Here is a 26,759-nt window from a genome sequence, read left to right on the forward strand (position 1 = left end):
ACTATATAGCACTATAGAAAAACTTGCATGACTTTTACAGAACTCTAAGCCTTATAGCGATGTTGAGAGAGCTTTTAAAAAAACTTCGCGTGCACTCTTTTTTTACTGGATCACTTTTCCCTGAGTCCATTATGTATGTCTGTTCCGTATCCTGAGCTCGAAGTTGTCGCAGTGCTTCATCATGACGTCGAACTTGACCCTGAAGGGGGCGAGCAGCTGGTCGGGCGGCACGCTCAGCGGCGGCAGCACTTCGTAGCGACGCAGCAGGTTCGATAGGTTCGTTTTTGTTGACATTATGGCGTAGTTACCACCTGAAATCGATGGGTGCAGTTACTTAAAATTCAAACGTTCGTAATACCATACCACCAACGACAGTTTTAAGAGGGGATTAACGCAAAATTGTAGTTTTTCTACTCTGAATAAATTCGTATAGGTACCAAACTGAAATCGGATACTTTTCACTATGGGCTCCCAACTCTACTATAATGACTTCTTGTTAGTTCTTACAGTTTCAGTTCTTTATTTGCTTTCTTAAGATAAAAGTATCATGCAAGATTGTATACAGGGAATACAAAATCACGTGTCGCCGCGCTCAAGACGAAAAGACATCAACGCGCGAATGTTTAATAAATAAACAATTGCGTTGATGTCTTTTGTACTATCTTTTATCTAGTGAGATACTTACCTAATTAATTTTGTTTAATTATTTAGGTTTAATAGTAAAGTATTATTTTAGTCTGACTCGTAGAAAAAATATTGCATACAATAGTGATATAATTAAGCTTTTCAGTCTCGTATACCTATAGTCATACGTATTATGAAAAAAAAGCTGCACTTTGCATGGTGATAATAGACACCAAAGTATACGATTTTTTCCGAAGCACCCAAAAATTCACCCCTTAGAAGCCGAGATTTAGCGAGGTCTATTAGGAAAAAGAAAAAAAATCCAGGGATTTCAGGGATCAACAAATATTGAAAAAAAAAAAATTTGAAAGAAAACCACTTTTTTAAAGTAAAAAAAATAAATATAAAATCTCGTCAAACAATAATAGTGTGAAATCATTAATAACATATTTTTTCTCTTTTGCGCTTTATTCTTGAAAATAATGTCCTCGACTTTGAAGAATGTCTGATAATCAGTAATTTTGTTAAAGTCAAAAATATAAAATATAACATGTGACGAAAACCGCATCAAAATCGGTTAAACAGTTTTTGAGATACAGGTTTCAGAAGTTGGCTTACTTTTATTTGTATGGGATTTTTTGTCTTATGTAGTCCAAAAAGCGTGTAAGTCATAGTAAATATTAAGAAAATTATCAGGTAATATGTATATTGTAGCGTCATGCTACAATAGATAATAATGTGTTTTATATTAAAAAGGAAAGCACAAAATAGAGCTCAATACTTGGAATTAGTCGGTCTCTAATAATTTTCATGGCAATAAAACTGTGCCAACTTCTGGAACGTAAATCTTTAAAACTACTTAACCGTTTTCGATGCGGTTTTCAGTTTTCGATAAGAAATATGTTTGACTTTATCACAAAGTACTTATTTGCAGATATTTTGTAACGTGGAAGACACTATTTGAAAAGTAAAGCAACATAGTTTTTTTTAATAATTTAACACTACGTATATATTTCTTTAAAAATATTTTGTCTATATTTTTTTTACATTAAACAAAGTTATTTTCTTTCGATTGATATAACATTTATCTTAATCGGACGATCCGTTAAATTTGTACATTTTTTTTCTGTTTTTAACAGACCTCGCTTTACCTCGGCTCCTAAGGGACGAAATTACGGGTGCTTCGAAAAAAATCGTTTTATTGGATCTCCACTATCCGATGATAGTGGAGCCACTTTGCACGATTGCAAAGTGGCTTGCTTCCATCTCAAAATGCAGCTTTTGGACAAAAAAGCTCCATAATACCAATGAGGATATAATAAGATAGAGCGGTACTGTCATAGGTCATAGTAAATTTTGTAAATTCGCTGCCATCTCTCGACATACTTTAAAACTAAAAATGGAGATTTATAAAAATACGTTTAAAATGTATTTAAATATGGATAAATGATTTTTTTATTTGCATTAATTATTTTTATATGGTTTTGACACATGTTCTTTCACTGATATGCGTTAAAATTATAAATAACAAACGAAACTGTCAGCGCCCTCTATACGAGAGTAGGCCAAAGCTAGTGGCGCCATCTGATCGATAATCAAACTTTCATGATTTTCGAGGCACGTTTTTTCCTTAGACTGTATCCATCTATTACGGAGTTATATCTATCTTTGACAGGCGCGGATCCAGCCCCCAAAAAAGGTTGTGGTCACAGCCACACGAAAATCGGCAAGTAAGAGTCAGAGTACGAACTCGCTCATGAACAATCATGACGCTTGAACGATGATCCCGATCTCAATAGACCGTATAAGTGTGACGTCACATGTGTTGTCTATTAGGGGTACCCCCCTAATGATTCCCCTACCAATGTTTCGCAGATTATCGATTCACAGACAACATTTCGCCAACCATCTAACTTTTAGACGACATTTACTAGTTTTACCGTTCAATTCGCTTCTGTGTTAATTAGAAGAATAATTATTGTAAGATTTTATGCATTTTTTTATTAAAGATTTCGTTAAGTAGTCGACAAGTTCAAATCAAATGGTGAAAAATCTAAAAATACTGTCTAGATATGTAGGCCTATTCGCGAAGCACATAAAAATTGGAAGAGTTATATAATATACTAGCTTTTGCCCGCGACTTCGTCTGCGTGGAGTTAGTGATTTTTTTATCAAATCTGCATTTTATCGATTCCCATAAAAACTACCCTATATATGTCCTTCCCCATATTATTATCTCTATACCAAATTTCACCTAATTCGATTCAGCGGTTTAAGCGTGAAGAGCACAGACAGACAGACTTTCGAATTTATAATATTACTAGTTTTTGCCCGCGACTTCGTCTGCGTGGAATCAGTAACAGCAGCTAGAGTAAGTTTAGCGCCTGGAGAAAGTCTTGTAGCAATCATTCAATTTGAGCATAATATGCACACAAATTATCAGACAACTAATTAATTATCTCAATTCCACCATGATTCCACCCCGCTTTTCACCCTCTTAAGGGATAATTTTCGGGATAAAAACTATCCTATGTCCTTCCCCGGAACTCAAACTATCTCTATGCTAATTTCAACTAAATCGGTTCAGCTGTTTATGTGTGAAGAGGTAACACACAGACAGACAGACTTTCGCATTTATCATATTAAATGTATGCAATGTTGCATGTATGGATGGTAAGTATTTTGTTTTTTGCCAATATATCATAAACTATTAATATTTAATAAATGAAAAAGCATTCCTAAAGGTACTTATTAAATTCGTATAGATTAGCTTAAAATAATTTATAATGTAATTTAATATTATGAAATAAATCAATCTGAATCTAAATCTATTTAAAAATTTAAAAAATTAAAAAAAAACTATCGTGTATTTTAAACATGTTAAAGAATGTTACTGTTGTTGGGCAATTATTAATTAACACATTTTTCTCGAAATTTCGGCTTTGTTGTAAATTAATAAAATGTTAAAATAATTGGCGTAAAACAATTTTTTTTACATAGTTTTAGTTAACGAAAAAGACGAAGTTCAAGATTTTTTTAAAATTAATAATTGCCTAACTTATAAAAAAATATCTTTAAGATAAATTTCTAACAGTAGTACATGCTTTGACGTGTTTAATATACACCACATTTTTTCAGTTTTAAATGAATTTTGAATACCTTATAATTAATAGAGTTAGAGTAGCGAAAAATGGAATCTTGAGCGTTGCGAGGGTTACAAAAAATTTCACCACACCAGCCCGTAGAAAATATTTACTGTAAGATATCAAACAAAATCAAATCCAAAATCCAAATATTTATCATTCTAACTAAATCATCATTTAAAAGTCAATTCTACCAGCTAACATAAAGAAACAACTCAAAATTTGCATCTTATTAATTAATTTAATTTAAAAATTGTAATAGATGTCATATATTAAAGAAAAAGTGACCAAGCCCTCCAGTGGTGAGCCGGATCCGGCCTTCACCACTGACACCACCACCACCATATGACATCTATTACAATTTTTAATTTATATATAGTAGTGTGACTACTGAAAAAAACACAAATCAAAATATTTAATAAAATAATTTGATTTGTTCCCAAACTTGTTAATTTAATTTAACTTTCTCATCACTTTTTGAACAATCAGCCTTTACCAGCTGGTGTGGTGAAAATTTTACAGTTAAATTAGTAATTTAGCAATTGCATTACTTACAACATTGATTCATTGAGTCATAGATAGCACTTTTTATACATAGATAAATATAAAACTGAACGCTACGCAAACTACGCTAAAAAAACTCCTACAGCTGTAAATTAAAAGCTGGCATTATTTTAGGAAATTGTACTAATATTTGTGAATGTTTAAGATTTATAAGACCCATAACTCCCACAAGCTAAAAATAACTCTGTGGCCAGCTGATATTAACATGCAAGAATTTCTAATGAATACCACATGATCACTTACTGGTGTTTCGACCAATGGTTATCTACTCGGGTAATCGTGACGGAAAACGACCATTCTATAAAAAGTAAATCCGCGTATCAATATTATGCCAACTTCTCTGCGTACTGAAATTTCTGCGAAAGCGTGTGCGAAAAATCGGCGTAATTTTACTCGGGGACTCAATTAAGGTTGTGGGCATGCCCATCGTGCCCACAACGGTGGATCCGCGCCTGATCTTTGATAATACGTATGACTACTACTTAAACACGGTACTCGACTGAAAAACCTCTATTATATTATATCACGATTGTACATATCACTATTTTATATGGAATAGTTAAACGTTTTTAAGAAGGCAAATCCAAAAGCCATGAAAAAATGACGGATTATATTTTCAAGGGCAGTCTCTAAGCGATAGCTGAAGCTCAGCGAGTAGCTGGAGTACGCGATCTGCGCGGGTGCTTCAGGGGATCTTCCAAGAGCTTCTCGGGCCGGATTCCTAATACTTAGTGTTGTGGTGGCAGGAGAGCATAGTTAGTACGTACCGATGCAATTCCTCAGCGAGTAGCTGAAGGGCACGAACTGCACAGGGTGCTTCAGCGGCCCTTCCAGAAACCTCTCGGGCCTGAACTCCTTCACGTCGTCTCCCCAGTACTTGGTGTTGCGGTGCGTGGCCCAGAAGTGCAGCATCAGGCCCATGCCGGGGTGTAGGGTCGCGCCATTTGCTGAAATCATACCAGGACAAACTCAACCCATATTCCTACTAATATTAGGTATATAGCGAAGCGAAAGTAACGGTCTGTCTATCTGTTACTTCTTCACGCTTATACCGCTTTGTACAGAGATAGGTTGAGGCCCGGGGAAGAAAATCTAGATAGTTCTTATCAAACATCATCATTCTACGCAGACGAAGATGCCGTCAATACTATATACTAAACTTGGTCCAGATGCGAATCAATGGATGCTATCATTGGAACAGTGTGAGAAAATAACAGAGATGCAAATACATAGAAGAAACTTTAATTTTCGATAAAAGGCCAGCAGTCAACACCATATATGTAATATATGTATATATATATATATCGGAGCATAATTTAGGTATTAGGTTATTCAGGAATGGCTAAATGCACTAGATAATACATCTTAAGGCGTAGGTATTCAACGCGAAACTAGGTATAACGCGAGATCACTCAACAACATAATGCGTATTCCGAAAGGAGTTAAATACTAAGTTAGGACTACTGGGCGAGATGTAGTCTCACGGATGCGTGTTTCATGCGCTCAGTCGCAGAATAGAATGTCATCCCTTCATCGGTTTGCCTGGCTTGGCGCCTCATAGGATAAGCTTCGCCACAAAAATCACTAACGTAATTAATGACCAAACACGACCCGTGAGAACACATCCAATCGGCATTTTAAGTGCGCCAATTGCCGCCAAATCAAGTGGTGTCAAGTTCACACTCTATTTGTTGGAAGTCTTAATGGAGAGTCGCGCAGCGGGACGCCGGCGCCTTCGAGTTTTTTGTATCAAACCATAATAACAAAGCTCGGACTCGCACATGTCCCGTTTACCGGGCACCTGAAGTAATTCTACTTAATCGATCTTTATTATCCACATCGCTTACAAGCTTTTATGATAAATCGCAAGTACGTCATATAAGCGACCATTATTTGAATTTACTAATTATATCACCTGCGCGTCGACACGGCGATCCTGACTGTCACACGTCCTCGTGTGCAATGAGCTATTAAATTGTCATCACATATGACAACTCAGCAAATTTTAATTTAACTTTACCGTTCGGCTATTCTGCCACTAATATCACTACAGATCACTAACATCCATTCTGCTATTAACATCACTACAGATCACTAAGATCCATTCGGCTATTAATATCACTACAGATCCGACCTAACTTTCGACGAACGATCGGCGAAGATCCTACCTAACTAACGAAGTTTATTCTGCCATGAATATCATTCAGAGTACAACGATAAATGATCAATGAAATGCTACAATCGAATGAACTCTAGCATACGTACAAAGTAACAAGCAACAATTAACAGTTTCAGTTTATTTTCTTATAAGAACATCATCAATTTCATTAAAATTTACGTTGATCAAAACAACACCTCGTTGTTAAAACATTTATGTGACTTCTAAAATAGTACTATGCCCCTTACCACATTCGGCCACCACATAAAAATATGACACCTTTGTCATCACGGAATATTTTCCGCTATAGTGTCTACTAGTCAACAGGCACTACGGCTTGTACTAAATGTCACTGTCTCCTGCTCTATTATAGTCATTCTCACACGGCACGCCCACCGTAACCACATGGTCCACCGGCCACGTCCGTCACAAAGCTGTCATGTCTCAATTGTCTCAATACCTGTGGCATACCTTGTCACGTCACAGCACGTGTGGTACACCGACCACATCCATCACAAGTCACAAAGATGTCATGTCTCAACTATCAAATCTCAACTCTCGAAAGTCTTAATACCTGTAGCACAAATGCCACAACACATGCGAGCATGCGACATACCTTGTCACATCTCAACACCTGTGACACACCGGCCACAACACATATGAGCATGCGACATACCTTGTCACATCTCAACACCTGTGACACACCGGCCACAACACATATGGTCCACTGACCACCATCACATCCAGCAGCACTCAGGCCACTTCCAAAGTGATACACCAATCACTCCAACGGTTCCACACAGGAACCCAAACTATGCCACACCAGGCATAAATACCACCACGGGTGTCACACAGGAACCCAAACCATGCCACACCAGGCATAAACACCACCACGGGTGTCATCATCCCTAACACAATGTATCATCATCTGTGGGCGCCGCGCAGCCTCCTTTACCAAACACATTTTCACTACATATGCGTGACAATATATCTGATTCGGGTATGTGACCTACGATCGCCCAGCGGATTAGACACAAAGTGATGCACCTAGGTCACTAGTCATCAGTACTCAAATTACTTAACTCTCACTTTCTAAAATAACTTTGAAGTCATTGAAGTCACATAAACCAACTGAATATCAGTTCCAATATTCAACCATCCAAATTATTCAAAGAATAGGTAAACATTCTTATGCGTCGACAACGGCTATAACTGACTGTTCTTTGCAACTTGGCTTACTTGATCTCAACAAAAAAAAATAGAGCATTTACTAGCAGCCCCAAACCAGGAATCGAACCTTTAATATTCACTTTATCTAGATTAGCATTTCAGTGTCTCGAAAACTTTATTTCCATTCCACTAAAAATTAAACCAGAAAATGCAAAAAGTTAATTCTCTAAAAAAATTGAGTAGTTTCATATGACTGGAAAGCGCTGATTTAGTACCTAAACAAAGAAAATTCACAGCATTTCATTCGTTTTTAAAATTCACAGTTTTCAGATATCTTTTATAGTTAGGTATCGATTATAAATGTACCTATCACGAATGATGTTTTCAGATTTTTATACTAGCAACGTTATTGATTGATCTGAAGTAAACGGTTTTTTTCTACGCATTTCGACTTCATCAGTCTAAAGAGAAAAATCCGAGAGCGGATTTCAGAAACTTTGTTTTCACTTCATAAGCAAAAACGTGTCTTTATCGTACACAAACATACGCACATACTACAATTTAACTTGTAATTCCGATTTAGATTTCGTGTACCTATACTTAGTATCACTGTTATGTTTAAAACTTGGTTTTACCACTACTACAACTTACAAAACTATCAATGCAAGTTTCTAATTTTCTTACGCGCCGAAAATACTATAATTTTAAAGCCGAAAATAACGGAAATTAAAATCGTTTTAATAACTCAAAATTATAACTCCGCCCTTTTATTATTCGAGCTGCAAGTCATACAATAAGCATCTACATACCAGGTATCCTTCATTCAGTTAGGTAGGCACCTATATCATTACATACGTACATCCTTACGTGAGGACAAATTGATTAATGTCTCCAGAAAAATATCAATAGTTAATCCAAACAGAATTTGCAATAATTGCGCTGATTATTTCTTCCAAATAATTAAAAAATTAACAGTGAAAAAGAGCCAATACTCTCCCAAATATCATATTACATCACTGTACTTCATCAATGTACTACTGGCTAATCATCATTCAAATTAACTCGATTTCAGTTTTTTTTTTTTTTTTGGTCATGTTTTTGCCGTCTTCCCAAAGCATATCTGCAATATTTTTTATTGCTAAACAACTTTATCAAAGAAACGTCAAGTGTCGTCAACTTTACGACCCAAAAAAAAAACGACCCAAATCATTGGGTACTCCAAAAAGCCAAACAACTTACGGCCACAAACAAAAAAACAGCAGGTACCAACATGACCCAACTACTCCCTACAAGGTACACTGATTCATTGCCAACATACTTTAGACTCTATTTCAATCGATAATAAGGTTTGTATTCTTCACAGAAATGGGCGTACATCTTACGTCTCGTAATTTGTCGGTTGTAATACTTTGACTATACGATAAGTAATGTGTTGTAAGCCATACCTAGACCAAAATAATCCGATTGAAAGCCTCAATCTTAATTTAGGTCCAGGAGCTTACATCTTTAATTGAAAACTGGGTGACTATGTAAAAGATTATTATCTATGACCTCTCCAGTCGCCACAAAAACGATTACCTTACAAAATGTTACTAATCGGATAACTTTCTTGTAATCAATCCATTGACATTACAAAATTCATTGCTCTTGTATCATGTTCATTGATCTTAGCATTCTTTCTGATTTAACATATTATTCGGGTATATCAAAACCAAAACACCGGTCACACTTAATAATTGACTAAACTCCCCTTAACGATCCCAATTTCAATCATGTAAATAACTGCAGTTTAAAGCCCATACTAATTAATGATGAAATAAGAGTGTTTTACTCAGTCAAAACATTCGTTACAAAATCATGTAAGTTCTTGTTCCTCTCAAAATCAATTTTCATCCAATATCCGTCAGTTCAAATGACACAACTAAATAATTCGTTAGTTTGTTACGAAAAGTCTCTTTTCAATTTTCGTATAATTTAATTACTCGCTCAAAACTAAGCATTGAAATTTATTGCATTATGAATTAGCGGATTAAACAAGAAACCAACTTCAATGTTTCTTTTAGCCTTTTGGGTAGGTATCCTAACAATGGACTCCATGACAGGTTATAAAAGCGACAATTTCATAATTTGAAAATATTCGGTTTTAAATACCTCATTCAAAACTCTAGTCTAGAAACAGACAAAATGTTAGTAGGTAATCGAGAATCTCAAATTATCTCAATCGTGTTAGCCCATCTACGAGTTTATAATAAAAACAATAAAATGCTTCACCGTAGATACACTATAAAAACTGGTACACAATCGAGCACAAAAAGAAACCGGTACGTAACAGCAGACGGACTTATCGCCAAACAGCGGCCTCTTGAGCCCTTATTTATTATTATAGTGAAATGAATGACGTAAGTTGATTACTCTTCGATTACTATCTTAAACTTCTATCGCAAAGCATCTCAATTTTAATTTTAAGTTCACTCATAGATATTATGATCCATTTATCATCAAATAAAAACATCGACTTATTGTCTTGGAAAACCATTACAAATTCTCCAAACAGGCTACATACCATATCACCATCGGACAAACGCCACAATATTCTTTAACTATATAGTGACAAAATCCTCAATTCAATTTTATAATAAATACTCAAGAATAATATCTAAGGTTTTATTTTAAATAAAACCAACAAACCAGAACAATCCACTTTTTTATGGATCATCTCATGTGGGCAAATTAACAATGGTAAATCATAGGTATCAAACATAAAGGAACGAACTGACCAGATTCAGATTCGACGTCCAAACTCCAGACAGGATTTACAGGAAACCACCAGTTTCACCTTCTTTGCAAGTCTTTGCACAAATTGAACTATGTATTCACCTTTCAGTCCATAATTTCACGATATCACAAAATAAATCACAACGTTCACAACCTCTTTAGGCAAAAACCTCGCGAACCCTTCACGTAACGATCCCACGATCTGATATCGGAGCATAATTTAGGTATTAGGTTATTCAGGAATGGCTAAATGCACTAGATAATACATCTTAAGGCGTAGGTATTCAACGCGAAACTAGGTATAACGCGAGATCACTCAACAACATAATGCGTATTCCGAAAGGAGTTAAATACTAAGTTAGGACTACTGGGCGAGATGTAGTCTCACGGATGCGTGTTTCATGCGCTCAGTCGCAGAATAGAATGTCATCCCTTCATCGGTTTGCCTGGCTTGGCGCCTCATAGGATAAGCTTCGCCACAAAAATCACTAACGTAATTAATGACCAAACACGACCCGTGAGAACACATCCAATCGGCATTTTAAGTGCGCCAATTGCCGCCAAATCAAGTGGTGTCAAGTTCACACTCTATTTGTTGGAAGTCTTAATGGAGAGTCGCGCAGCGGGACGCCGGCGCCTTCGAGTTTTTTGTATCAAACCATAATAACAAAGCTCGGACTCGCACATGTCCCGTTTACCGGGCACCTGAAGTAATTCTACTTAATCGATCTTTATTATCCACATCGCTTACAAGCTTTTATGATAAATCGCAAGTACGTCATATAAGCGACCATTATTTGAATTTACTAATTATATCACCTGCGCGTCGACATATATATGTTTGTATGTATGTATATTTTATATTCTAGATTACGGGTTTTAATTATTTACGATTGTAATAATTGAACCATAATTTACTTTCTGTTCATAGTGTTCGTTTGTCTATCTTGAATTGTTTATTGTTTCATTCTCAATTGCTCAAAGATTGACGGGAAGAGAAGTTCGCCTTTGTACATTGTATATATTTTTGTTTTTTATTGTGTTTGTAATCTGTCCTTTGTACAATAAAGTGTCTACATACATATGCTAAATTTAGGACCATTTTGAGGCCAATGACCAAATGTACTGTTTGTCTTTTTCCTGTGTCGTATCGTTTTGTAGTGTCACAAATAAACTAGTGGTTCTGTGAGCACGTGGTTTGGACCCTTCATTTTGAAAAAATGCAAATATTAAATCGACAAAAAAACCCATATAATCATCGAACCTGCTCACAAAATTTCCACAAAATTTGAAGAGGAGACACCCACCGTGACGTCCGTGACCCACCAGACAAAGGCAATTTTGCCCAATCCGAGACGGAGAGACTGCTCGCGCTTAGCGCCCGATCGGTTAACAAACTGAAATTGAATAAGATACGTACGTAATACAACAGTCTCATGCACGTCCCGGACGATGACGGGCACCGGTGGGTACAGCCGGAGGGTCTCCTTGATGACGGCTTCCATATACTTCAGCTTTGGAAGGTCCTGCCACGTCACCGGGCGGTCCGAGTCACCGAAGACCTCCTTCAACCTTCACAAATTATACATAGATATTACCGCTTTTAGCCTCATAATCCGAAATTTTACGCACGCGTGTTTTTTCATTATATGTATTATCCCGCTTGTGTGTAATGTATGATTATCTGATCTATAGTTATAATTGTAACAATGTAAATATATATAGTTGTAAACTGTTGAGCAATACACTTTTTGCCAGTAGCGACATACGTGACATCTAGTGTTGAGTAGCAGTACTGATAATTCCGCTACTTGACGCTAGCGTCAACAGCTAGCGACATCTAGATGTCAACTACGAAAATAATAGCCGTTTTGGTAACAAGACTGAAGTATGGAGTGAGCACTCTATGCTTACTTATTTATCTATGTAACAAAAGAAACGTACTCTTCGTACACCTTGTCCTGCACCGTGGGATACCGGGACAGCATGAGGGCGACGAAGGCGGTGCCGACGGCCGAGGTGTCCGTGCCGGCCGACACTACGGACATGATCTCCTCGCGCAACTCGATGTCCGTGTAGCCCCGGGCTCCCCCGGAAGCCACTATCATCATGTCTAGGAAGGTTTTCTTCCGGTCTTTGAGATCTAGATTAAAAAAAAAATGTAGGCCTCAAGTAAAGTGAAGTAAGTCGTTTTATGTCTCTGCACAAGCTTGGCAGTAGATACAAATGCATACAGCATACACAAATCCCTATAAGCTTCATACTTTTGCGTAGCACTTGGCGTGAAAACTTAGCGTGATCCGACTCTAGTAATTTTTATTTCACGCTTTGTCTACTGCTGGATACAGATGTTAATCACAAAATGTCAATTGTTGTCAAATATTACAGAAGCATTAAAGAGAGGGCGCAAGTGACGCAATGCGAATATTACAAATTTAATAATGGTTTTCGTAAGAAAGATAAAATATAGGGACTGAAGGGCTCTCCACTCTCTCGGCTTGATCACTGTTCTTGTTCGTAATAAGAAGGATAGTGGAGGACTTCTGCATACAACCGGAGTCCCCATTTTCCTCTTTGAATATTGACAATTTGGAAATAATAGATTGTTAACCAAGGGATGAATGGCACCCATTTCTGTCGAGGTAGTCCGAGAATCCGCCAATAATACGAGGAGAATAAAATACGTGCATTAAAAAAAACGGCTAAGTATAAATTTTAGTTTTATATCTTGAGCTAGGTACTCAAAATATCGTTATTTATGAAATGGGGAGTTAATTATCAGAAAGGAAATTGTACAACAAATCCATTAAAAACTAAATTTTTTATTGCTTACTTATCGTAAAAAAAAGAAAATAAAAAGTGTGCAGAAAATGATACGTTTTTGCTTTAGAGCAATGTACCTAAAACCTAAAATACGCCTCTTCTTTGACAGGCGTTCTGTTCCATTCTGACAACTTATTAAAAACGGTTTTTCAACATTAAAAAATAAACGTGTTATAATACTTATAATGATGAAGAGGTAAGTAATAAAATATGAAATATGCATATTTTTCGTATTTTTACATTAACAGTAGGTTTTTATGTTGATTACGACGTTTAAAGGAAACTAATATTTAACACTCATCAATAAGTAGTCATGAATTGAAACAAGTGAAATTAAAAAAAAAAAAAAAGTAAAAAGCACTAGTTCGCGAAAACCAACATTCCGCACGCTAAACAGCCACGAAAAGTAGCACTTTTTGAGCTACTGTATTAAAAAAATACTTTTCCCCTCACTAGCTCGGAAAGTTGTCGTTTATCCTTCAATACAAGCGGGGAAAAACGCGTTTTATCCACTAGTGGGGAAAGTAATTTGACCTTGGATGGAGCGTGTTTAAGTAGCTTGACAGATAACAAAACGTAAAACGCTCATGATAATGGTTCGTTCGATATTAATTATCATTAAATAAATGGTTTGAGAATCTAATAAAAAATACCAAATTTAGCTTTATTTAATGATTTTAAGTCATAAACCTTAAAATTCCATAAGAAACGTTTGTTTTTTTATAATGATGTTAAATATAATTCTGAACGCACAAGTTGAGTCGATGCAATTTCAAAACGCATCGTTGACATTTCATACATCAGAAATGTCAACATTGTCAACAAAATTTTTACTTATAACCTTTTCTCAGCGACTCGCGTAAAAATACACAACTTCCAGAGTTTTTTGTTATAATATCGTAAAGAAATGAGTGATTCCAGTGATGAAGATGATCTAACGCCTGTGGATGTTGCACTTTCCTCGCTATAGTGAGGTGAAAAGTTTTGTGTTACACACGGGCGCAAATGTATTTTACTTCTCGTGTGTTGAAACACTCGCTACGCTCAGGATTCTATTTTAGAACCACTCGCTTCGCTCGTGGTTCACCTATAGAATCCTTTCGCTTGCTCGTGTTTCAATTCTACACTCGCGGGTAAAATACAACTTTGCACCCTTGTATAACAAATAACTATTCCTCATATTCGACATGAAAAGTAGTGTGTAACTCGGGTGAAAGGCGCCATTTCATTCCTTGGTTAAACAATCTACTATTATACATTTTGATGTATTAACCAACTTAAGCATGCCCCTTCCTTCAGATTCACATTCGTTTACTTTTCTCGATTTTTGACTATTAAGATTTAGGAGCAAGAAAAAAATTCCATACAATTTTTTTAAAGCTAACTTATAATAATTATAATATCAAAAAAAATACTTATACATAGCGGTGGTTACTGTACATAAAATCGTGCACACATAAATATTTTCTATAATGTTAATGTAGACTCTAGTTCCTCATAACGTGAAATAAGAATTGAAACGCCGATTTGCAACACAATTATATTATTAATAAATTAGACGCGTATACATGACATGTTATTTCTTTGAAGGATATTGCAAAAATAAAAAGCTTGACAATGGCCGCGCTTATATAGGTCGCAGGAAACCCGTAGCGCGCGATGTGTGCAGCGCAGCGCCATCTACCATGAAATTGAGTATGCTTTCTTGCTTGCCGCAACATACTCCCGCCTAAAGAATAGCAGAATCCTTTCTTCTCACATCTGGTAGTGGACAGAGCTTCGAAATCGAGCGGGTTAGCACTCCAGTTGCTGTGCGGACTTCGTAGACTCGTGTCACGTTGTCTTGTCCAGGGTGTTTCTGTACAACTCTACCTAGTAGCCATTTACTAGGAGGTAATCTATGATCCTTAATTAGTATGAGGTCTCCGACGTTAAACTCTTGTTTTCTGATTTTCCACTTCGGTCTCTCTTGTAATCTTGTTAGAAATTCAGTTTGCCATTTTCTCCAAAATATTTGTAGCATTTTCTGAATGTTTTGCCATCTTGATAATGAATTTGTCTTATGTTGTGTTAAATCTCTCTCCGGGATGGTGACTAACGGTTCTCCGACAAGAAAATGTGCTGGTGTCAGCGGCTCTAGGTCATCAGGATGATCGCTCAGTGGTGATAAAGGTCTTGAGTTCAGACAAGCCTCGACCTGGTTCAAAAGAGTTGTAAATTCTTCGAAGGTAGGTGTAGCGTCTCCGAGAGTTCTCTTAAGATGAAACTTGATACTCTTGACTCCGGCCTCCCACAATCCGCCATGGTTTGGTGATCCAGGAGGGATGAACTTCCACTTGGTGCCTTCTGTATCTAGTAGGGCTGCTAGTTCAACGGGGATTGTTGACTTGCCAAGTCTCTAAGTCTCTAGTATTTCTTTGCTCGAGGAAATGAAGTTAGTCCCGTGGTCACTCCACATCTCCTTGACGAATCCTCTTCGTGATGTAAATCTTCTAAATGCTGCCATGAACGCTTCCATAGACATGTTGCTCACACATTCTATATGTATTGCTTTAGTTACCATGCAGATGAAGATGCTTATATATGCTTTGAAAGTCTTTGTTCCTCGTCCAGGGCTCATGCGCACGTTTACTGGACCTGCGAAATCTACACCAGTTGTAAGGAACGCTCTTGACGGCTTCACTCGTATCTCAGGTAAGTCACCCATCAGTTGAGTTACTGTCTTTGCTTTTTGTTTAGCACAAGGAAAGCAATTTCTCACGTATGTTTTTATAGTGTTTCCTGCGTCAATCAGCCAGTATCTTCCTCTAAGATATGTAGTCATCAGTTGAGGGCCTCCATGCAACGTCTTCTTGTGTGCGTCGTTAAGTAAAAGTGGTATCAGTACGTTGTTCTTGGACAGGATAATTGGATGTTTGCTCAGGAACTCTAAATCTGCATGTTTCAATCTTCCTCCAACTCTCAGGATTTGTTTGTCATCGAGAAAAGGCGTAAATGACAGTAAACGACTTCTTTTCTTCAATGTTGTGTGATTTCTTAGAGCTTCGATTTCTTGTGGAAATTCTAGTTGTTGAGAAAGCTTGATACATGTTGTAAGTGCTTCTTCTCGCTCATCATGAGTTACATATTGAGGTAAGTTTTCTTTTACATGTTTGTTTTTTAAGATAAGCCATCTTCTACAGTAGGCTATGACTGAGATGAGTTTTCTCAATGATGAATATCTCTTTGAAATTGTAAGTATGAAATCTTCTGTCTTCTGAGTCTTCTCTGACAAGGTAGTAGTTGCGCATTTGATAGATTTTCTTGTTTCTAGATCTGTATCTTCTACTTCATAGTGTTCTCTTCTCCATTCTCTTTGATGTAAAAATGTTGGGCCTTGAAACCATAGTGTATGTTCTTTTAATTTCTCAGGTGTGACTCCTCTCGATGCTGGATCTGCAGGGTTTTCTTTTGTGTTCACGTACGACCATGTTGTATCTATGTTGTTGTTGATTGCAATGACTCGGTTTTTCACAAATGTTGTCCACTTCAGCGGGTCTCCGAGAATCCAGGCTAAGGTTACTTTTGAATCTGAATAAGCGTATGTATGGTTGTGCTCGATTCTCATAGCTGTAGCGACGTGTTTCAGTAGTTGGCTCAGTAGCAGTGCTGCACTCAGTTCAAGACGGGGCAAAGTGAGTTGTTTTTTCAACGGTGAGATTTTTGTTTTTGCCATGATGAGTGATATTTTGACTTCTCCGTCTGGTTGGATTACTTTGCTGTAGACTACTGCTGCGTAGGCTGACATTGATGCATCAGCAAAGCCATGCAGTTCTACTAACTCGCTGTTGTTGGTCGTTCCGATCCATCTCTCAAGCTTCACGTCTGACAGGTGCTCTATGCCTCTGCAGAAAGTCTTCCACTCTGTCTTCAAGTCTTCAGGTAACTCTGTGTCCCATGATAATTCTCTTGACCAGGTCTTCTGTAGAAATATTTTCGCCATGGCTACAGATGGTGCTAGCCAACCCATTGGATCAAACAGGGAAGCGATGACTGTTAAGACGTTTCTCTTTGTTACTCGCTGCTCAGATAAAGTGTTGATTTTGTTTGTTACTAAGAGGGTATCTTCGTTTGAGTTCCAAGTGATTCCTAATGTTTTGATTGTCTCTTTTTTGTTGATGTCTATCTCAGAATTCTTCGCTCTCTTCTCTGGTTCTACTGTGTTTATGAATTCTTTGCTGTTTGAAGACCATTTTTGTAACTCGAAGCCTCCTCTTCTTAGTACTTCTGTCAGTTGACGTTTAGCCTCTACTGCGGTTTCTATTGTATTTCCCCCTGACAGTACATCATCCATGTAGAAAGAATGGTTGATGATTTCTCGAGCTTGTGCATAATCTTCTGTGTTTGCCTCATCGATTGCTATCTGTCTCAGGGTTTTGATTGCTAAGAATGGTGCACATGCTGTTCCGAAGGTTACAGTTAGCATTCTATACTCTCTTATGTCTTCATCAGGGCTGAATCTCCAAAGTATTCTCTGAAAGTCTGTGTCTTCTCTTCTTACAAGGATCTGCCGGTACATTTTGATGACATCGGCGACAAAGCAGACTTTATGCGTTCTCCATCTCATAAGAATGTCTCGAAGATCTCCCAGAAGTGACGGACCAATTAGCAGTTCTGAGTTGAGGCTTACTCCGTTGGCTCCTCTGCATGAAGCATCATAAACTACCCGAAGCTTAGTAGTGTCTCTATCTTCACGGATCACAGGATGATGTGACAGGTATACTCTTCTGTCTGGCTCTCTCATAGGTTCATCTCGTTCAACTAATTCCATATGTTGTAACATTATGTACTCTCTCATGACCTCATTGTAGGATTCTCTCAATTTTGTGTTTGCTTCTAATCTTCTCTCAGTGCTCATGAATCTTCTCAGTGCGATTTCTCTCGAATTCTCTGGTAAAGTAGGTTTGTCACACTTGAATGGAAGTGATACGATGTATCTTCCGTTTGTATCTCTTGCTACTGTATCTTGATAAATGTTCTCAGCTCGAAGTTCTTGTGGGGTGAGAGTGTCGTTTTCCTCTGACTCTAATCTCTCTGTCTCCCAAAATTTTTCTACCATCTTCTCTAATGTTATGTTCAGATGCATGCTTTTGAACTCTCTCATGTGGTTGTTGTTCAACTGACCTCCTGACAGGATGTATCCCAAGCGAGTTTGTTGTGCTATGGGAGTACCTGGTTCTCCTTTAATCACTCCGTACATCAAAATGTCTGTGTAGATGTGAACTCCAAGTAGTAGATCAATGTTGCTTGGTGTATGGTAAGTTGGGTCTGCAAGTGACAAGTATTGCAGATGACTCCATTTCTGTGGACTGATTGGGACTTCAGGCATATTGTCGGTGACATCTTGAACAATGTAGGCTGTGCAGTTGACTTTGAAGTTGTCGTTGAACCTTGAGTAAACTTCTATATCTGTAGCGGACTTGATTCTTGTTGACATATGACCCACTCCGGTAACTAATCCATCAGCTGGTTTTCTTCGCAGCTGTAATTGTTTGACAGTTGCTTCACTTATAAATGATTCTTGTGAACAGGGATCAATGAGTGCTCGTAGAACTTGTATACCATGGCCAGTCTTAATGTTTACTAGTGCGGTAGCCATGAGCGCAGTATGACTCTGAGTGATAAGGTAGTTTCTTATTTTTGGCGTATCTGAAGGTTTTGTAGTAGTCTCTTCTCTCAAATTTGTAGCGGTTTCTCTCGATGTAGATTGTATTGGATTTTCTCTCTTCTCAGTTGGTTGGTTTTCAAAATGAAGTAAAGAATGATGTCTTTTTTGGCAATGATGACAAGATACTCTGGATTTACAATTTTTCACATTATGTTTTGATGACATGCAGTTAAAGCAAAGTCTTTCCTTTTGGACATGTTGAACTCTGTTGTTGACATCTAGGTTTGCAAATTCTTTGCATAGATAGGTGAAGTGGTTTTGTTTGCAGTAGGAACACTGTATTGTAGTTGTAGCGGGGCTTGTTAGAAAGGATCTCTGTCTCACGATAGCTCTCTCTCTGTCCTTCGAATAGGTTGTAGATGGAACCATTTCTAACACTCTGAAACGTGTCTCTAAGAAGGTTGTAAACTTCTCTAGTTTCGGCAACTCTTGTACAGGTAGCGCTTTTATCTCCTCTTCCCACTGTTTGCGCGTCTCGTCATCCAATTTGTTGAGTATAATGTGAATCACGATAGTATCCCACTCGTTAATCTTTACGTCGTTGTTTTTAAGGCTGTTCAGGCATTCTTGGGTAGTATCGAGTAGCTCTCTGATAGATCTAGATGTGCCGTTGTACACTTTCTTTTGATTCATAAATCTATTCAAGATGGTATTTACTATCATGCGTTTGTTGTTGTACCTCTTGTCTAAAGTTTCCCATGCAACATCATAGTTTTTCTCGGTTATTTGCAGATGCTTCAATAATTGTTCAGCTTCACCGGTGACACTTGATTTCAGGTAATGAAGTTTTTGTACCTTGCTCAGCGATGTTTTATTATGAACGAGCGACGTGTACAGGTCTCTAAATGACGTCCATTCTTGATAATCTCCAGAGAATTGGGGCAGGATCACTTTTGGAAGCTTCACCTCTTGCGTAGAATGCTTGTTTACTTCCGACGTTGACTTGTATTGCGGTTGCGATTGCGGTTGCTCACTCAAAGTTTCGGATTTGTTGAATAGCTCGATAGTATCCGATAACTCTCCTTTAATCACAAAATACTCTTCTTCTCCATTGGAGTACAAGTCGGTTGTGAAGTAATTATGCTCCTTTTTCTGAGCCGTAGTTGCATATTTCAAGATTTGGAAATGGTTTGTTTGAAATTTCTGCCAATACTCGTTCAATGTATCAATTCTAGCTTGTACATAGCCTTTCGTAATACGTGATTTTCCTTGCTTCTTTAAGTTTATCCCGATCTTTCTTATTAATTCGTAAGTAATTTCTTGTTCCGACACGTAAGTATCCATTTTGTAGGTTATGTAGTAAAATCTTACGAAATATCTTGAATCTTCACTCTTTTGGCTTGAAAAACACTAAATGTTCGTAGCTTTGCTCGTTTTTACACGTTTTCTTCAAAATTATTACGAATCTCGATGTATTTTCACAGTTTTATGTCCATTGTTTACACCAATGTTTACACCGAAGCGCCGACTATTTTTACGAAAATCACTCAATTATTGTTCTCGCGGTACTCGATATGGTTATTTATTGTATTTATGCACTGAAACCTCGTAAATATTATTCATTCATCGTTTATTTCTCGTATTTTTAGTATTTTTTTCATCATTGTTCGTATTTTGTTTTTTCACTCTTGTTCCTTCTTCATTTATTTTGTTCTAGAATGTTCGATGCGTGACGTCTATAATCTCTCAAAATTATTCTTATTTCACTGCGATTGTTCGTTTTTCACCACTAATTCACTATATATCCGGCTCGAAGGACCACTTTGTAGACTCTAGTTCCTCATAACGTGAAATAAGAATTGAAACGCCGATTTGCAACACAATTATATTATTAATAAATTAGACGCGTATACATGACATGTTATTTCTTTGAAGGATATTGCAAAAATAAAAAGCTTGACAATGGCCGCGCTTATATAGGTCGCAGGAAACCCGTAGCGCGCGATGTGTGCAGCGCAGCGCCATCTACCATGAAATTGAGTATGCTTTCTTGCTTGCCGCAACAGTTAATATCCAGAAAGGAAAATGGGGACTAGGTACATTTCTCCTTTCCTCTGAGTACTCAATTAGGTACTTACCCTCGTCAGACCCCTGTTCTGCCAGTTCTTTTCTTCTGTCTTGTATAACCTGTAACAAACACAAATAAGCCATTACCATAGAGAAATAAGTAAGCATAGAGTGCTCACTCCATACATCAGTTTTGTTACCAAAATGACTATTGATTTCGTAGTCGACATCTAGCGTCAAATAGCGGAATTATCAGTACTGATACTCGACAATAGATCTCGCGACGAACGGAAAGTCTAATCGTAATCCTAAGTCTAATGTTCAACATTTTTCTGCTCAGTATTATAACCGGATTAACCGGAACTCTATTTTCAATTCCTTCCGCTTGTAACTTATTTCAGTTTAAAATTTAAATTTAACACAAAATTTAAAAGTGGAAAAATTACTGCCTTGGGTGAGACTTGAACTCACGGCCTCTGGATGGAGTTCAAGTCTCACCCAAGGCAGTAATTTTTCCACTTTTAAATTTATTCTAAGCTTAATAGCATCGATCGCAGACGTTTCTGCTTGTTAAAAATTAATTTACAAATCAAAATATTTAATAAAATAATTTGACTTGTTCCCAAAGTTGTGTAAAAATCCAACCTTATCAAAAAAGTCGTAGAGTAATTTCCTCTGCGTGATGAAAGGCTTGTAGTTAGAGGTGAGCCTGAAGACCCAGTCCCAGTACAGCCAGGGCGAGAGCATCCGCTTGGACAGGATCTGTATGAGCACATCGAAGGCCTCGATGAATAGGTGGTGCCGCTGGTTCTGCGCGTTCAGCTCGATGCCAAGGACTGTCTCTGAAATGTTACAACGGAGAACCGTCTAGAAGAGAAGGCCAGATGCAGTGAGTTCAGGTCCTGTTAACGGTTTAATGGCTTCGGATAAAGGAAACCCCTGGCGCTTATTTCACAGGATGATGAGCTCTGAACCAATACAACTGGCGTACTTTATGAGAGGCCTATATCATAGAATAGATAACAGTATAACGTAGATAAGTCTCGCTGTCACATGCAATAGTGATTAATTATTAAAATAAGTAGTACTTGGAACCACTTGGAACATTTTTTCTCTCGTGATGTTAATGTGCTAGTGGGTTGCGAATCGTTAGTTCCGTTATAGCAGTTTTGCAGTACTTGTTTTTGATGTGTTACCGCAGATAGCGTCGAAAGTGTAGGCAGTAATGAACTCCCAGAAGGAGAAGTCCCCCCCGCCGGCGTGTGGTCGCAGCTGCTGCACCATGATGCTGCTCTGCTTGTCGAACACCGTCACAAACTCCTGCAGATTCTTCATGTTGAACGTCGGTCCCATGATCTTGCGGCGGGGACGCCAGAACTTAACTGTGAAGAAAGAGTACATTATAAAAGCCGGGAAATAGGGAGGGATGCATGAACTCTAGGAGGCAGCACATTGCAAGTTTACGTTAGTTCGTTTTTAGGGTTCCGTACCCAAAGGGTAAAAACGGGACCCTATTACTAAGACTCCGCTGTCCGTCTGTCCGTCTGTCTGTCACCAGGCTGTATCTCATGAACCGTGATAGCTAGACAGTTGAAATTTTCACAGATGATGTATTTCTGTTGCCGCTATAACAACAAATACTAATAACAGAATAATATAAATATTTAAACGGGGCTCCCATACAACAAACCTGATTTTTTTGCTGTTTTTTCCGTAATGGTACGGAACCCTTCGTGCGCGAGTCCGACTCGCACTTGGCCGGTTTTATTTCAGACCGTGAAGGATGCGCAAGGATACTTACCCGGTGCAAATATGAGTCCGTTGCCGAGGACTGACCTCAGGTACTTAATGGTGGTAACGTCCTTTTCCAGACACGCCTTCGTCACCACCTCCAGCAGCTCGGGATCGCTGATGGCTGCCGAAATGCTCAAATTTAATCACTAATTACTTATGAAATAAAACTATGAAAACGGATTATATCGCGTATATTGAATTTATAATACATCCCGACGTTTCGAACTCTTTACAGCGTTCGTGGTCAACGGGTGACTGAGGAAAAATTACAAAATGCAAAAATACCCACATACTAAAATAATGAACAATCATAGACTACAAACTTTAAGGCTGGTTGTACATGCAAAATCGGTTCATAAGGCTAGTTATACACTATAATTATTTTTCAAGTAAAGATATATATATATACGCGATAAAAATAAACTATGCCGGCTCCAACCCTACACCACGGACCCGAGAAGATTTAATTCCCTCCTAAATTGTAGGAGGGTATCCCAATATGGGACCGGCAACAAACTCGGCGGGACACATCTTTTCAAAACATCAGAATGTCCAGCAGTGGACTACAGGATCCCAAGCTGGTGGTAGAGATGGGATCCTGTAGTCCACCTGATAAAGGAGCAAGCGAGACATAGACTGTGAGACCGTAGTGTTGGATGATGCTGGACATTCTGATGTTTTGAAAAGATGTGTCCCGCCGAGTTTGTTGCCGGTCCCATATTGGGATACCCTCCTACAATTTAGGAGGGAATTAAATCTTCTCGGGTCCGTGGTGTAGGGTTGGAGCCGGCATAGTTTATTTTTATCGCGTATATATATATATCTTTACTTGAAAAATAATTATAGTGTATAACTAGCCTTATGAACCGATTTTGCATGTACAACCAGCCTTAAAGTTTGTAGTCTATGATTGTTCATTATTTTAGTATGTGGGTATTTTTGCATTTTGTAATTTTTCCTCAGTCACCCGTTGACCACGAACGCTGTAAAGAGTTCGAAACGTCGGGATGTATTATAAATTCAATATACGCGATATAATCCGTTTTCATAGTTTTATTTCATGAGTAACTATCGCGGTAACCGAAGACAATATCACTAATTACTTGCTAATTACGAAAGAGCACCTAGAGTCGCGCGCAACTAGTACTTGTAGTATTAGTACTAAGTACTAGTAGTAGTAGTAGTAGTAGACTCTCGCGTCGAATGATGATGGACTATCAGAGCTCCGTTAAGACTCCGCTAGCAAGTACTGATAATTCCGCTACTTGACGCTAGGTGTCGACTACGAAAATAATAGTTTTTTTGGACTTTTTGGTAACAAAACTGATGTATGGAGTATGGAGTATGGAGTGAGCACTTGTCTTCTTAATATATTCTCTTTGACCTTACAGAAAATTGAAGCCAAAAAACACTAAACCATACTGATAGTGTTGTGTTCCTGCCGGTGAGTAAGGTTGCCAGAGCTCAACGAGGCGGAGTGTTAGGGTTGGCAACGCGGATGTTATTCCTCTGGAGTTGCAGGCGTACATAGGCTACGGAGAGTGCTTACCATCAGGCGGGCTATGTGCTTGTTTGCCGCTGATGTAGTATAAAAAAACCTGATAGCTGCTCCATAGATTCTTGTATATATATATATATATATATATATATATATATATATATTACGGGGATCTCGGAAAAGGCTCTAACGAGTTTAAGTAGCACTGCAGTACTGATAATTCCGCTACTTGACGCTTGATGTAAACTACGAAAATAATAGTATTTTTGTAACAAAACTGATGTATGGAGTGAGCTGAGCACTCGATGTCTACTGCTAAATTCTCTTTGGTCTTAACCACAAGATTGGAAAAATTATTGGATGAAAAGTTTGACTTGTTCTCTCATGTTGGCTGGTAGGATGGACTTTTTAACTGGTTTATGACTTACTTGCGTATGCCTTGGTTCCCAGCCACAGCGTTGAGATACCTCCGTTTTTGAGCGCCGCATTGCCCATTTTTATAAATGCTTTCATTCGGTCTGAAAAGGTAAGCGGACACGGAATAAATTAAATACGTTACTGCGCCACTTATAGCACCATTCCACTAAGCCGGGGTTACCCGGTTAAACCTTTTTTTTCTGCGGCGTTACCCTCTCTGCTGTTATTGGGGAACATCGTGAGGTCCAGTATTCTATCACGATGCTCCCCCGGCTGCCCCAGCTAATTTACCGGGGGCACCCTCGCGCCGAAGGAGGAGGGATTGTGTAACGCTACAACTCCTCCCCACACGTGTAGAGCCTCATCTGCGGGTTCCCAAACCGTGGCTTTACTGGTGAAGAAGGCGGTTAATGTATTGTAACCGCCTTCTTCCCCTTCGCCTGCGCCGTAGCGGGTGTGTGTTCATGTCATCTTCACGCACTCGCTCCGCTTCCTCCTTTTGCTTCGTTACTGTTTCGCAAAAGGAGGCAAACGCATCCCATTGTCTCTCGCTGCGCAACATTAGCAACATAGCAGATAACACGTTGTGCAGCGAAAGATCTCCTATTTCAGCATTGTTAATGAGCTGTTTTTATTGTTGATGTTTCTCCATGTCCCATCTGCGACATACCTCGGGGTATGTTGGGCCGTATCGTCTGGGTCACCGCACTCATGTCATTTCATGACACACCGGCATGGGTTCCCTCTCGATTCTATGCAATGACCGAAACAGCCATGCCCAGTCATTACTCTGCGTTAATCTGAATGTGAGGACGCCAAACTTTCTTCCAACCCAGTTTTCACATTGTCCGATCCGCTATCGGATGTAGGATCCTACATCCACATAGTCAGGCCGCGGGGGCGCGCCCGGACGTCTTCACGTACACTACAACAAGCATTATGCCTACACATACGCACACAAACAAATATTATCGGTCCGACAGCTGACACGGGCTCCGACATGGCTGAATTTATGAGAAGCGCCTTTCCGATATCGGATGTCGGAAGGCGCCTATGATAATAACAGCTGCAGGAGAGTGCCATTGGCATTAAGTCCGCCTTTTTTGCGTTATTTATTGTTTTTAGGTATCCGTACCTCAAAAGGAAAAAAGGGAACCCTTATAGGATTAGTCGTGCGTCTGTCTGTCTGTCTGTCACAGCCTATTTTCTCCGAAACTACTGGACCAATTAAGTTGAAATTTGGTATACATATATAAGTTTGTGACCCAAACAAGGATATGTAACGTAAATAAATTAATTTTAAACATGGGGGCCACGTTTGGGGGTAAATGAGAAAATTAAAAAATAAAGTTTTTCAAACTACATTGTGTTACATATCAAATGAAAGAGCTCATTGTGAGAATCTCAAATATATATTTTTTTATAATTTTATGATAAACAGTTTAGAAGTCATTCAAGAAAATATGCAAAAAATGAGCATTCTGATTTTATCTCCGAAACTACAGGGTCTAAAATTTTGAAAAAAATACACAAAATAGATCTTTACCTATAGATCACAGGAAAACCTATTAGAAATGTGCAGTCAAGCGTGAGTCAGGCTTAATTATTTAGTATTTGATCCAACCCCTACGGGTTTATTAAAGACATTTCACGCACGTTTCACATAAAAAATACATTGTTTAAATTGTGTAATGTACGGAACACTTGGAACGCGAGTCCGACTCGCACTTGGCCGGTTTTTAGTAATAATGATTTATTAAATGCTTAATACAAAGAAACATATATCTTACATTTTACTTCCTTCCGATATCCGATATCGAATCGGACAATGTGAAAACGCTCTTACGTTCTTCCCAGCAATACATTTTATACGCAGGTCTTCTCATTGACCTTAAGTCAAAATAATCTCGTGTTACCTTCATCTGTACCGCTGAATATATACGACTGGCCGATGAGAGGGTAGTGCGGCAAGCCTAAAGGATAGGATTTGCTGAATTCATAAAGTGGTCGCCTGCGGCGCATGTACTCGTACAGCGCGACCGCGATGGCCGCGGCTAACACGAGAAGCGGCCAAAACAT

At 38.3% G+C, this 26,759-nt stretch overlaps 1 protein-coding gene across 1 annotated transcript; it reads right to left on the bottom strand.

Moving 5' to 3' along the window:
• Positions 1-99: 99 nt before the first annotated feature.
• LOC134752297 (cytochrome P450 4d8-like) lies at positions 100-26,759 on the bottom strand. Its single transcript, XM_063687960.1, has 10 exons — positions 26,597-26,759; positions 24,692-24,781; positions 22,773-22,886; positions 22,168-22,353; positions 21,617-21,813; positions 21,043-21,091; positions 12,379-12,577; positions 11,855-12,006; positions 5,099-5,278; positions 100-311 (listed from the first exon to the last, which is right to left on the bottom strand). The coding sequence occupies exons 1-10, from the start codon at positions 26,757-26,759 to the stop codon at positions 130-132; spliced, it is 1,512 nt and encodes a 503-aa protein (XP_063544030.1). The 3' UTR covers positions 100-129.

The sequence above is a fragment of the Cydia strobilella genome, chromosome 24 (genome assembly GCF_947568885.1).
Source record: "Cydia strobilella chromosome 24, ilCydStro3.1, whole genome shotgun sequence".
Classification (NCBI taxonomy): Eukaryota; Metazoa; Arthropoda; class Insecta; order Lepidoptera; family Tortricidae; genus Cydia; species Cydia strobilella.